This window comes from Lotus japonicus, chromosome 3, assembly GCF_012489685.1.
Source record: "Lotus japonicus ecotype B-129 chromosome 3, LjGifu_v1.2".
Classification (NCBI taxonomy): Eukaryota; Viridiplantae; Streptophyta; class Magnoliopsida; order Fabales; family Fabaceae; genus Lotus; species Lotus japonicus.
Genome location: NC_080043.1, coordinates 28,071,774 through 28,085,322, shown reverse-complemented (window position 1 = coordinate 28,085,322; position 13,549 = coordinate 28,071,774). Strand labels below are relative to the sequence as shown.

The 13,549-nt window shown below is 36.5% G+C and overlaps 1 protein-coding gene and 1 non-coding gene across 2 annotated transcripts; both read left to right on the top strand.

Moving 5' to 3' along the window:
• Positions 1–39: 39 nt before the first annotated feature.
• Positions 40–3,802, top strand: LOC130748795 (omega-3 fatty acid desaturase, chloroplastic-like). The gene is made up of 8 exons (XM_057602041.1): positions 40–965; positions 1,232–1,321; positions 1,456–1,522; positions 1,636–1,728; positions 1,829–2,014; positions 2,248–2,328; positions 2,655–2,792; positions 3,274–3,802. Exons 1-8 carry the CDS (start codon positions 448–450, stop codon positions 3,457–3,459), a joined length of 1,359 nt encoding a protein of 452 aa, XP_057458024.1. The 5' UTR covers positions 40–447; the 3' UTR covers positions 3,460–3,802.
• A 611-nt stretch (positions 3,803–4,413) lies between these two features.
• On the top strand, positions 4,414–4,535 carry LOC130709662 (small nucleolar RNA snoR86). Its single transcript, XR_009010139.1, has one exon. It is a non-coding gene; the product is annotated as a small nucleolar RNA snoR86 (small nucleolar RNA).
• Positions 4,536–13,549: the final 9,014 nt, after the last annotated feature.

The window sequence follows — 13,549 nt, the reverse complement described above, 5'->3', positions numbered from 1 at the left end:
TGCGCACACCCTTTTGTTTATTTAATAGAACTCCAAGGTCACAACATGAACCATTAGAGATAGAGAGAGACCCTTATCTTCTCCCTTCAATTCATTCAATCCCCTTTGGCTACCCTTTTGTTAAACCTGAGATTTTCTCTCAGATTTTTGAAGTAGGTAGTGGGGGAAGGGAGAAGAAGAAGAAGAAGAAGGAGGGTTTGAGTGGCAGAGAAACCAGAGAGAAAAAAACAACAACAGACCCAACACAAACAAACGTGAGGCTGTTGTTGAAACACACCACAAGTACCCTTTTCTCTCTCTCTCTCTCTCTCTCTCTCTCTCTCTCTCTCTATCTATCCTGTTTTCTCAAAACTTTACCATTCTATCCTCCGAGTGACCAGGAACACTACTAGGAACCAATCAACCAACCAATCCAATTCCAACCCTTGTGGCCTAAAGCTTCCTTCAATGGCGGCAACATGGGTTTTATCAGAATGTGGCTTGAGGCCACTTCCTCCAACTTTTCCACGACCCAGAACAGGAGCCATAGTTTCAAGCCAAAAACCTTCAAGCTTGAGATTTTTGAGCACAAACAAGGGTAACCCAGATCTGGGTTTTCAACCAAGAGGGGCCATAACATGTTGTGGCGGTTTTAGGAAGAGAAGGTGGGAATTGAAAGTGAGTGCTCCTGTGAGAGTTGACACAAGTGAGGAAGAGGTTAATGGGGTTAGTGGGAAGGAGGAACTGCCACAATTTGACCCTGGTGCACCGCCACCATTCTCATTGGCTGATGTTAGAGCAGCCATTCCTAAACACTGTTGGGTGAAGGACCCGTGGAAGTCCATGAGCTATGTAGTGAGGGATGTTGTTGTTGTTTTGGGGCTAGCTGCTGTTGCTGCTTCTCTCAACAACTGGTTGGTTTGGCCTCTCTATTGGGCTGCTCAAGGAACCATGTTCTGGGCTCTCTTTGTTCTTGGTCATGATTGGTAATGTTCACAGCCAAATTTTCATCTTCAATTTTGTTTTTGTTTTTCTCCTCTAATTCAGATTAATAGCATGCTTGGATTAAGTTTTTTTTTTCCCTTAGTAGAATCAATTCTGACACTAAGCTGCTACACAGAATTGATTTTAGGATTAGAATCAATTGTGGAAGGATTTCCAAGCATGCACTTAGATTCTACTGTAATTATTAATATTTGGCTTTTTTGGGGTGGTGAAGTTGGATTCCAAATGTTTGTTTTGAATGTTTCAGTGGTCATGGAAGCTTTTCAAACAATCCCAAGCTGAACAGTGTAGTTGGCCATTTGCTGCATTCTTCAATCCTAGTACCTTATCATGGATGGTATGCTCTTGCAGGAAAAGCTATTCTTCTATTCTAGTCCTCTTTTTGTCTTGTGTGTTTTGCTTATCCTAATCTGCATTATTTATACTTTCTAGTCTATGCTTTGAAACTGATTAGTTTCTTGAATTGTACAGGAGAATCAGTCATAGAACACATCATCAGAACCATGGCCATGTTGAAAATGATGAATCTTGGCACCCGGTAAGTTGATATTAACTGTTCTGCTTTTTAAGGGAATCTGTTTTGTCCTGACTTCATTTTTTACCCTATTAATCCAGTTTTCTAATATAAGAAGTTTTATGTCAATCTTGCAGTTGCCTGAGAGAATCTTTAAGAGCCTGGACAAAGCAACGCGTGTTCTAAGATTTACACCACCTTTCCCAATGCTTGCATATCCTATATACCTTGTAAGTTGTAGTGCCTCACAGTTTTACCAGAATTTGAACATTTATTGATGCTAGTTATGGTGAGGAAATTCACATCTGTTCTGGTGACCTTTGAATTCAGTGGAAAAGAAGTCCTGGGAAGTCCGGTTCTCACTATGATCCAAACAGCGACTTGTTCGTACCCAGTGAAAGAAAAGATATTATCACTTCAACAACTTGCTGGGTAGCTATGGCGGCTTTGCTTGTGGGTTTAGGATTTGTAATGGGTCCAGTTCAATTGCTTAAACTTTATGGCATTCCCTATGTGGTAAATTCCTTTACTCTTTCTAAAATATCAATTATAGCATGTTTGGATCAATTTACTTTTTCGCAGAATCAATTCTGGCAACTAGTAGTTACTCACAGAACTCCTCTCCAAAATTGATTTTGACTTCAGTATCAATTGTATACGAATTTTCCAAACATGTACTTAGACGCTGAATAATAATGCTCCTTTTGAGTCAAAATGAAGTCCTAATTTGATATTACGTTGAATTGCAGCTGTTTGTTATGTGGTTGGATTTGGTGACTTACTTGCATCATCATGGCCATGAAGACAAATTACCATGGTATCGTGGAAAGGTAACCCTTTCTTTCTCTTTTCCTGGAAAATGTTTTGTTCAACTTGGTCTTTCCACTTGAAGAAATTTAGAAACAATTGAAGTTAACAAGAATTTCATTTTCTTCAACAAGTTTCTTTTTTGCTTATGGGGGACTTGTAGCATGTTTGGATCAACTTCTTTTTCCTCGGAAACAATTTGGACATCCAGAAGCTACTCACCGAAGCTTCTTCCTAAAGTTGATTTTGCCTTTAAAATCAATTGTTGAAAGGATTTCCAAACATGCTATTGGATGTTTTCAAAATCCTCTCTTCCTTCAGAGCTTTATCTTTTCATTATGTTGGACAGGAATGGAGCTACCTTAGGGGTGGGCTTACAACTATTGATCGTGACTATGGATTGATTAACAACATCCACCATGACATTGGAACCCATGTCATCCATCATCTCTTTCCTCAAATCCCACACTATAACTTAATAGAAGCGGTGAGTCTCCCTATACTTGACTACTGCATTGATGAATAGAAGAATTTCAGAAGATATAAATAAGATCTGCAGGACAAAAGGACACAAAGATGTCAATAAAGTGCTCAAGAGTGAAGATCAAATTTTCCTATCAAATTTCGACTCACGAATTTAGTGAAACGCTTTCACTAAATTTGTGAGCCAATAATAGGTGAACTCAATCTCCAAGAATCCAGGTGATTTAGTTCACCCGAAATTCAATAGGAAACTTTGGTCTGAAGGGTTATATTGACATCTTGAGTATTTTTGTCTGACACACCTTATATCTTCTGTTCTATATGGTACTGTGTAAGAGCCTGATTGGATACAGATTTTTTGGAGCTAATTTACCAAAAAAGCACTAGATAAACTCAATAAGTGCTCCATGATTTGCATCAGAACGGGTTCTAAGTGTTTTTTTTTGGATTGCATAAATTTTAATTTGCCTTTGTTCCACATGTAGACTGAGGCAGCTAAGCCAGTTCTTGGCAAATATTACCGGGAGCCAAAGAAATCAAGTCCTATTCCATTCCACCTCATTGGAGATTTGCTAAGAAGCCTGAAGAAAGACCATTTTGTCAGCGACACTGGGGATGTTGTGTACTACCAAACAGACCCTAAGCTTGCTGGGTCTTCCACATCAAAGTAAATTTTTTATTTTTTCCCCCTCTTGAAGACAAGAGAGGCCACAGAACTGTCTTGCATATGACACAATTACTTTGAGCATTGTGTCTGAGCTTTTACTGTGTGCTCTGACAAATTCGATTGTAACTGCTTGCAAGTGAAGCATGAGCAGGGTATATTTAGTGTGTTCAGTGAAGCATGAGCATGGTATATGTAGTGTGTTCTTCAATGAAAGAGCAAATAATCTGTAAATTGTTTTATTTTTGATGAAGGAAGTGATTGATATCTTCATCAGATCATGTTTATTGCTCAAACTAAAAGCACCAAAATTGAATGATAATTGAATAGAATTGAAGCAGCTGTTGTCATTTTCTTTTGCTCATCATTTCATGTCTTTTTCATCCTTTGTCAGTGCATTGATATTTCACTAAGATGTTGTGTCACATATTAGACTAGCCATCCTGTCATGCACTTAGTATTAGTACCTTTCAGAAGGCGGCCCAACAAAGCACCTCGTTTTCAATACCTAGCATCCATTTTTCATGTTTCTATGTTTTCATATTAACAATTCACTACCTTGAATCTTCACTCAAAGAATAATTGGTTCTTGACATGGTTTAAAGTGCATTGTTTCAGATAAAAAATAATAAATTTTAAGAGATTAGTTTTTTAGAGATTTTTAAGAAAAACATAAACTGATTTGCGTTTGATTACACTAATTAAAATAATTTTTCTTTTTTCTAATAAGTAAAGCACAATAGTTTTTTCAAATAATATGATTTCAGCTTTTTAAAAGCCGGTACAAATATCTTAAAACTTAAAAAAAATGGCTTTTAATTACAAAGTGATCTTAAAAAAAACTAAAACAAATGAGTTAAAAAACAGTTGAATTTCACCCTAAGATGAATATGTACAATCTCCACTCCGTGCATGTTTGCATACACAATAAAATTTATCGTGAGGTAAATTTGGTGGACATAAGTAAGTTCACTAAGTAACTTCACTGATAAGTTTGGCAAAAATACTCACCATTGCGATTCTCCGTGCCTATCAAGTTGATTCACGTCGTTTTGATGATGGCCTCGAACAAGTCGCTACATTTTTATCACGTTTCATTCTTTTTCTCTGTTTGATATTTCTGACATCTTTTATTTCTGATAATGGATCTCTTTAATGTGTAAAGATTAGTACTGGGATCGTGTAAGAACTATGAAATGAAATTCACTTGTAGTGAAAAGTGTCTTCGAAAATGATTTCTTAACTTCACTGATAAGTTATCATTAATAATGTGACTTCAGCTGTTAGCCACTAAATTTGTATTGGATTTCATTTGATTGCTTGTGCCATAAGAGCAACTCCAACGCTGGTTTCTTAGCCCAGCTGGAGTTGCTAAGGAACCAAGTTAGAGTTTCTTATGCATTGGAGCTTGGTTTCTTAATGGTTTCTTAATTCATGAACAGTGCCCACGGTTCCTTCCGTAAGGAACTTTGCTTTTTGGTTTCTTAATTAAAATACAATATTTTCTCTCACATATTCACCAACAGCTTTCAGAGGGAAATTAACAGAAAGGATGAAATTGAAGAATTAAGGTTCAAATTCAACAGAGACATACACACAAAGCATCAAGACAAAAAATTTATTGAAAAAAAATCAAACTTTACATTCAAAAAACAAATAAAAAAAATTTGCAGTTCTCCAATTCAGTTGTGGAAGCTCCGATCTTAAAGGAAGCTATTTGCATGTGTGAAAAGGAAGCTCCTTTGCAAGCTTCAAGGCTTTGAGCATATGAAACAGGGGTTGTTGGGGGCGTACCGTGGCTGTATGGTGGCGGTAGTGGTTGTTTGGTGGCGGTGGTGACTGTAAGGTGGCGGTGGTGGTTGTTTGGTGACTGGTTTGGGCTCTAGAGGCGTGAAACACCAGAGAAAGGGAGAAGAAGTGAGGGAGAGAGGCAGAGGAAGAAGCTTCTGGATGCAGGTGAGGGAGAAGAGAGGAAGAAGAAGAGAGAAGAGGGAGGAGTGATGCGGCTAGGGTTTGATGAATGGGGAGAGAGAAAAAGTTGAATATATAGGTGGTGATCGGCTGAACAGGTCATCCAACCGTTAATGACCAGTCTAGACCGGTTATGACTTGGTTTGGACTTGGTTTGACCGGCCTGACCGGTTTTTTCTCTTTGGACTTTTTTTTGAAATCATCTTTGAATTACTTTGATAAGCCCAAACTTTTTTTGAACTTTCAGCCCAAACATTAATATTCAATTATAGTATTAAGGAAATTAAAAGAAAATAATTAAATTTAATTATATTATTGATTTAATATTAAATTTTAAATCTAAATTGAATGAAAATAAATATTATAAATTAATGTTGTATGGTGGGACACAATGGGACCCTTGAAACAGTAATTTAAGAAACCATTGGTTGGAGCAAAATCTGCTTTAGTTCCTTAAAAGTTTCTTAAGTCTGATGTGTCAATATGGGCCCACAAGAATAATGTAAAATAGTGCTAAATAGTGTGTAAGAAACCAGATAAGAAACTTGAGCATTGGAGTTGCTCTAATAGTAAAGTATGGTTAATAATTGCCACCCCTCCCATGTGCTTGCTAACAGTAGTGATATACTGGCGTCTGGCGTGTAGGTATCCATGCCAAAGATCCAAAGACTAGTTGCATGTATTTGGACCACTCATATCATAGCCCCTATCTTATGATTCATGGCCAACTGGGAGCAGATAGGATTATAGGAAAGAAAGTACCACACATTTTATGTAAGCAAAAAATTGATTACATTTTGTTGTTGTCAAAAGATAGAAGCTTAAACAATGAATGAATGAATGGTGGGCCGATAAAAAATCCCAAATATGGTAAAGATAAGTTTTGCTTATATTATTACTATTTTCTTTTAATAAATTGGGGCATATAAAACAGTTTTATATTAGCCATAGAAAGCTACTATTATATTTCCCCTTTTTTGCATTCTGCCGATTGATACAGAAAGGAGGAGTGAAAGTAAATATAGTATTTCGAAATTCAAACGAATGTAAGTTGATATATAACATTATAAACAAACTACTAAAATTTCATTGGAATTTTTTTAGGAGGATTAGTTTTTCTCAAAAAATTAATCACAACCAAGCATGGGGTGAATTTACCTATTTGGGTTTTTGTAACAAGAATAATAATAAACTCGCGAGTTCAAGTAATTTGAGTTATTTTTTAAGAAAATAATAACAATTTGAGTCATTCAATTACGATTAGATAAAAAATAATACCTCTGTGGTCAGGGACATCACTACCGTTTCTCGAGCCAGATTAGTCACGTGGGCCCCCGTCTCCCGTGGAGACTGGTGGCCAAAGGATAAAAAAAAAATTACGATTCGATCATTTCAAAAAAAAATTACGATTAGATGATCTAGTTATGGTATCAAGAGCATTCACAATAAGCAAAGTGATCCCAGGTCTTTTGGAGACATTACTTGTCTCAATCCCAAAAGTGGATAGTCGTGCTCATTTTAAGGAGTTAAAGCCAATTAGTTTGTGTAACGTAGCATACATGATCTTTACAAAGGTATTTGTCAGCAGGTTTCAACCCTCGTCACTGATCTAGAGAGAGGAGCAAAGGATAAATTATTATGGCTCAGGAGGTCATGCCACTCGCATAAAAGAGTGATGGTTTCATGACACTGAAGATTGACTTGGAGAAGGCATGTGAATGAGTTAGCTAAGACTTTCTTCGTGCTACTTTACATGATTTCGGGTTCTCTCCCTCTGTTGTGAATCCTATTACTTGAGGAGTGCAGACGATTAGTATTTTTATGCTCTAGTGTTAGAATATAACCTAATATTCTAGTATATTCTCTAGAATAGCTCTAAACTTCCTTTGTTTACTCCACAACAAGGACTTAGACATGGTAACCTTCTTTCACATTATCTATTTTTCGTTTGTATGAAGAGACTTGTTATTCAGATTTAGAGGAATAAAGCGATGTTCTGTCTTCAGTTGCCTGCTCTTTTTCCCTTGAGCAGGGAATATTCCTGTAGTACCGATCAACCTTTCTGTGCCCAACTCTGTTTTTAACTCGAAAACCGAAAGATTGTACGACTTTGGTATGATGTCCTTCCAACGTGGATTCACGCTATGTCCAAACATCACATGCCAGCAGATGTGGTCACCATCATAGGTACTCAAGATATTGTGTCTGGAGCCTAACCGCCGCACCGAAAATTCGGGGGGGCGGGACACTGCGAGGTGGGTAGTTTATCTGGGGCGGATGCCTCCTAAAGAGTAACGGAGGTGTGCGCAGAGATGGAATTGGCGCGCGGGAGCGATCTTTGAAAGGTTCGCTAATCCTCGTCGCTGGGAGAGGTTGAAAGTCTTCGTAGCGCTGCTGGTTTAGTTCCCCACTCGGATTGTCGGGGGAGGGGAATTGCACATTTCCGGGGGCCGGCCGCTGCAGAGCGGCGCCCTCGCCTGGCGCCATTCCTTTCCCTTGCTGGCTGGATGACTACTATGGACAAAGATGACCAGCTTGGGCTTAAGGTAGTGAAGTGAGCCATTAGCTCCTTATTGATGAGGGATGGTGGCATCTTGTACGAATAACTAGGGAAGACATTAGCATCTCTAATCTTGTCCGTGCATATAATGTTCTTTTCTCTTGTTAAGCTTCAAAGGAGCAGATAAGTTTGGTTTTGCCAAACTTTGAATGACTTATATATACTTCTGATACTTTGTTATTGTGTTGTATTCGGGTTTGAGCACCCTTTGTGTTTATTAATAATATATCTTTGTCTAAAAAAAATATGATACTTTTGGTATGAAGGTGAATTTTGAGAAGTTCATATTTTTTTTTTTTTATGAAAATATTGATAGCAATAGGAAAGAAGATCTCTTTGGCATTTCCAGGATGTGCCGTTTTAGTAATCTTTGGAAGTACCTTGACTTGCCTTTGCTTAAAAGTAGAGTGACCAGGGAGCACTTTGTTTCAATCATTGTTGAAATAAACACTCGGGTAGCTTCTTGGAAGAATAAACTTTTAAATAAGGTGGGAAGGTTTTGTCTTGCACTCTTGCTAAGGCGGGAAGGAAATTGTATTTGCGCCAAGGGAGGCATAGATCGTAGTTGGAACTTGGTTGCTTGGGGAGACAATATGCACCCTAAGGAACAAGGAGGACTCGGACTTCGAGGAGTCCATTATAACAATGAAGCGTTGCTAGGGAAACCGGTTGATAGCTTGCTCCATGACAATTGGGTTTTCAGCTCTCTTAGAAATATTTGGGAAATGAAACTGTGTTTGTTGCTTCTTACAAGCTTCGTGATTATTACATCTAGAAGGGTATCATGGAAGTGAAGCAGACCATTGAGGATGGCCATGGTTTCTGGTTGGGAAAACAGGTTTATTCCTTTATGTATATGGATTGTCTAGGTCCAGGAAGACTTTGTGATCGTGTTCCTTTCGTACATATCTTAGACACAAATATTCATGTGGCTAACATATGGTTTGGCGGGCCGGGAAATGGGATTTCTCTCATCTCCACATTGTGCTGGCATCTTAGAAGCAGGTAAAAATTTAGAGAGTCCTAGTTCCCTCATGTGAAATAGGGCGACAATTTTCTCCTTTGGAAAGTGCGTTCATATGACAACTACTCTATGGAATCTACTTATAAACAACTTACAATGACAACATGCCTTTCCCGGATGTGGAGATTGATGTGACAATCTTTGTGGCATCTATATATTATAGAAGATTTTGCTGCATCATTAGTGTGGATGAGGTCTGCAGTCACTACTGCGAATATGATGAAGATCAAGATCATTTGCTTTGCCGCCACCAGCTTTCCAAATGCACTTGGAGCCATTTTCAAGCGTTGCTACTTGCTATTCCTGAGCATATTTCCTTTTCTAACGAGTTCAATTGTCTTTTTTTATCCAGCGTATATAAGTATCATGTTATAATTGTTTCTATTTTGCGATGGATATGAAAATAGAAGAATGATAAGATTTTCGAGGATCATGCTTGGCCTGTCAATTTTGTTCTTCGTCAAATTACAGCCACAATGCGAGAATTTAGTAGATGGGGGAGGTTGACATTCGCTCGGGCCCTTCTGGCGAGTTCGCCTCAAGGGAGCGTGAAGTTGAATGTGGATGGTAGTTGGATTTAGAGTTTGCGAAAAATGAGAGTCGGAGATGTTCTTCGAGATCACAATGGGCGTCGAGTATCTGTTTTTCTTTCCTACAACGGAAATTACGACAACACTCTTCATGCAGAGCTACTAGCTATGGAGGAGGGGTTAAGGCATGTATGGGACTTGGGGTATAAAGAGGTTTTATGTGAAACTGATTGTGCGAAAGCTATGGTTCTTATTACGAGCTCTATTGATGTAGAGAGTCACTTGCTTAGAGATTTAATTCTTAAAGTTAGAGGCGTACATGATTATAACTGGAATATTTCATTTGCCTATATTCATAGGGAGCTTAACATGGTTGTGTTAATTGCGTATGAGTTGATGTGGAATCAGGATAGGATCAATATCCGACAGTCAGGTACAAGCAAGTAAGATAAGAAGGTAAAAGCCTGACTCCGTTCCTGAAGAAGGAATGGCGGGGCGAAATAGCTACCTGGAATCCCGTTACAATTGTGCAAAGAATATGAAGGAAACTGGTAACCAAGGGGGAGCTCCCTCGGAGCGAGACCTGTCCCTTCTCTAAACCTCTATCTTATAGGGGCCTTTCTCTTCTTTTCTTGTTTAAGCTGGTACCGCCTACTACAAGAAATCTACTTACGGTTTTGTTCCTATGAGATAGGGGCATTCCTTAAGGGTTGAAAGACGTATTTGTCAGGAGTCATGAAAACACATAGGCCCCTTCCCCTCTCTTTTAGATGAATGGGGTGGTTTATAACGTCTTTTCCTATCTGACTTCCATACAAGGAATTTCGACTTAGAATAACAATGACACCTTATTCGCTCTGCTGCAACGAACGAAATGTAGAGATAACTCTCTTTTATGTGTTTGGAGGTTTTCCTCCTCCTTTGATCACCTAAATCATTTTGATTGATTCAAACTTGTGTAAGAAACTCACATGTTTTCAAATCCGAAATATGGTTAATCATCTAATAAGCCTAATGTATAGGAATGCAATTAGGATTTGTTAGTCATAGAAAACCTAAATTTTGAGTTCATATGCTTAAGATTGGTTTGTATTGGAATCACTGGAATTCAAGAAAAACCCTTGCTCTTGTACTTTTGCTTCTTTCTTATTAACCAAAATACGATGACTCAGTTAACCAAAAATGATTCAGATGTTCAGAACAATTTTGATTTCTAATTTTCTTAAAGTAATAATATAAATGTATTTATGTGCCAATTATCCAACACCTTAATTTTTTAGGATAATTAATTCTTGATATGGTATCCGAGTTTCTAAGATTAAATGGTTTAAGCTAGATCCTGTCGCTCTGGTTCTTCAAATAAAAAGTTGGATTTCAGCACATGGTCATTTCCATGCTTCAAGCCCAAACAAGCTCTTCTGTGAGGAGAACGTGTTAGAAATAATAATATAAAATCATTCATGTGATCCTTACACAACAGCTTAAACTTTTGAGATAATTGATTCTTCAAAACTGTTTTTAGAAAATTTGTGATAAAATCTTTTTGGTGTAGTATATTAAAATCTTCAATTGAACATGTTTTTATCTTTTTTGCATCATCCTTGTTGTTTAGATTCAATCAGCCATTTTCATCTTTCAGCTCCATAAACTTTTCTTTTCTCAAGTCTGATTGAGCTAGTCAAAATGTAGAATGAGATATTTATTGTTCGAGCCCATGGATGTTTCTGAATTCTATACTCGTTAAGAATTCTAGCAATTTCTTGTAAGGTTTTGTTATTCCTTTAATTTCACAATCCCATTTTGTTAAGATGTTTTGGACCTGGAGAAGTTATATGATTTGTCATTCTCATCAACGTAGGCTTGGAGTGATAAAGAGTTTCTAAATTCTTCACCATAATCACTCCCTATAAAGCAAATGTTAGAACTTTTTTCATTTTGAACTTTCTTGAAGAAAATCTTAAAAGCGCATCATATGAATCATCTTTGTTGGTAAAGAGTAGTACGTACCTATGTGAACCTAGAGTAGAGTAGTTATCCATTATCACAAATCTATAGTGGACACTATTTAGGATGAAAACTGAATTTGGTTTGTTTTCCTTTAAAACAAGCTTCACACACTTTATGCTTTTGGAAGCTATTTTTGGGTAAATCATTGAAGTGATTGATGAACAAGGTTCGATGAACAAATATCCATAATGCAACAGAAACAATAAATTCTTAGGTACATGAATTTGTTTGGGTCCTTTGAGATTAGTTGGATTTCTCTTGGAACCTTGCTCTTGTAAAAACAGTATGATGTCTTAATTATTATCTAGTTTATTACAACTATATCAATTTTCCTTAACCTTTTGAACTATAACAAACAAATTCTTATACAACTTTGCCATTGACAAACTTTCTCAGGTCATTTGTCTTCTCATCAACTTTCACTTTCAATAAGACATATTCATTGTGAAGTTCATACATTTTCTTTTCATTTTGAAGATCAGAAAGTTTGTAAACCATTCTCAAGTTTGAACGAGTTTCTGAGTTGGCACTTCAAAAGCTTTCCCTCTTTGAAGCTTAAAGTTACCCAAACAAGTTTAATTGAGCTTGATGAAGAAAATGCTTTGTCTGATATGACATGTCCTTTAATTTTTTTTTCAATATTTTTTTTACATAAAAGTAAACTAAATTTTTTAATAATTAAAGGAATTGTCTAATGACTCTAAAAAACTTGGGTTAAATAATCATCTTAGTCCTAGGTAGATCAATAATATTTGAGATAAGTGAGCTAGATATTCCACTTATCTTAAATATCATTGATCCACCTAAGACTAAGATAATTTAACCAAAGTTTTTTCTTAATTTGCTAATTTAGATAATCTCATAACTAAAATGTTTTAATTAGCCCATGAAAGACGGGGTTGAAGATCTTAAGTAAGAATTAACAATTAGTTTAAAAGAAATATCTTTCTTTAGAATAAAATTACGCATGACAGATTTGAACAAAATTGAAAGGCTGATTTTGAGAATAATGCCAAAATATTTTATATACCATCTCATTAGTAGACTGGGGCTACTAAAGTGAAATGCATAGAAACATTTGTGAGAACATGATGCTAGGTTTGACACAATTGATGCTCCATTTGGGAGAATATCCAAAAAGTTTATAGAACAGCTCAGTGGAATTCAGAGCTTGTGCATGATGTTTAAAGACAATTAAAAAGACAATAAATTGTGATGTACAATTGTACATAACACATTAGAAACTACCATGAAAATTATTTACTAGGAAGTGAAAAGGGACTCACCCATTAAGGTTGAAACATTAATATGCTATTCTATAATCTCCAAGGAAGCATATCCAATTATTCTTACCATGAACATGTAAGGCCAAAATGGATCTCTTGTCCTTTATTCCCTAGTTGTTTCAATGATTTTTCTTCAGATTTCACAGGCTCATTTTGAGATGGATTAAATGTCTGTAAAACTCATTTCATCCTCTATTTTGTCTATGAATAACATATTTTTATCAGTTTTTTCTTTCATTAGAATCAATTTAGAAATTCAGAAGCTATACACATAAATTTCTCTTTAAAATTGATTCAAACTTCAAAATCAATTTTAGAAGAGATTCCAAACCTACACCGAGCATAAAATTAGATATGAATATTTTTTTTATGCACAGAGCATTTGCAAAGGTATGACAATGCCATTCATGAGGTGATGAGGTCATAATTATCTTTTGATAATAATAGAAATGCTGATTTAGATGCATTACATATGCAAACTAGTCTTAGCTAGTTTCTTGAGAAGCAGGTGAATTTTAAAGATCTGAGCCACGTGCATGCTTCTGATTTAATTATTTAAGATTGGAGAAATGGTTTCAGTTTCACAAATGAAGGACCTGCATGAAAAGTGTTGTTAAACAAAAAAATGGGCATGCATTTACAACATTCTCACAGCTCTGGTGTCTGCACATTTTTAATTGCAATGAATGAGCTTTTTAGGGTTCCAAATCATAGGCCCC

Bases quoted from the DNA above. Each gene is read 5' to 3' on its own strand.
- LOC130748795 (XM_057602041.1), top strand. From the start codon at position 448: ATGGCGGCAACATGGGTTTTATCAGAATGTGGCTTGAGGCCACTTCCT. The intron at 966-1,231 runs GTAATGTTCACA...TGAATGTTTCAG, and splicing joins TTTGTTCTTGGTCATGATTG to TGGTCATGGAAGCTTTTCAA. The intron at 1,729-1,828 runs GTAAGTTGTAGT...CTTTGAATTCAG, and splicing joins TTGCATATCCTATATACCTT to TGGAAAAGAAGTCCTGGGAA.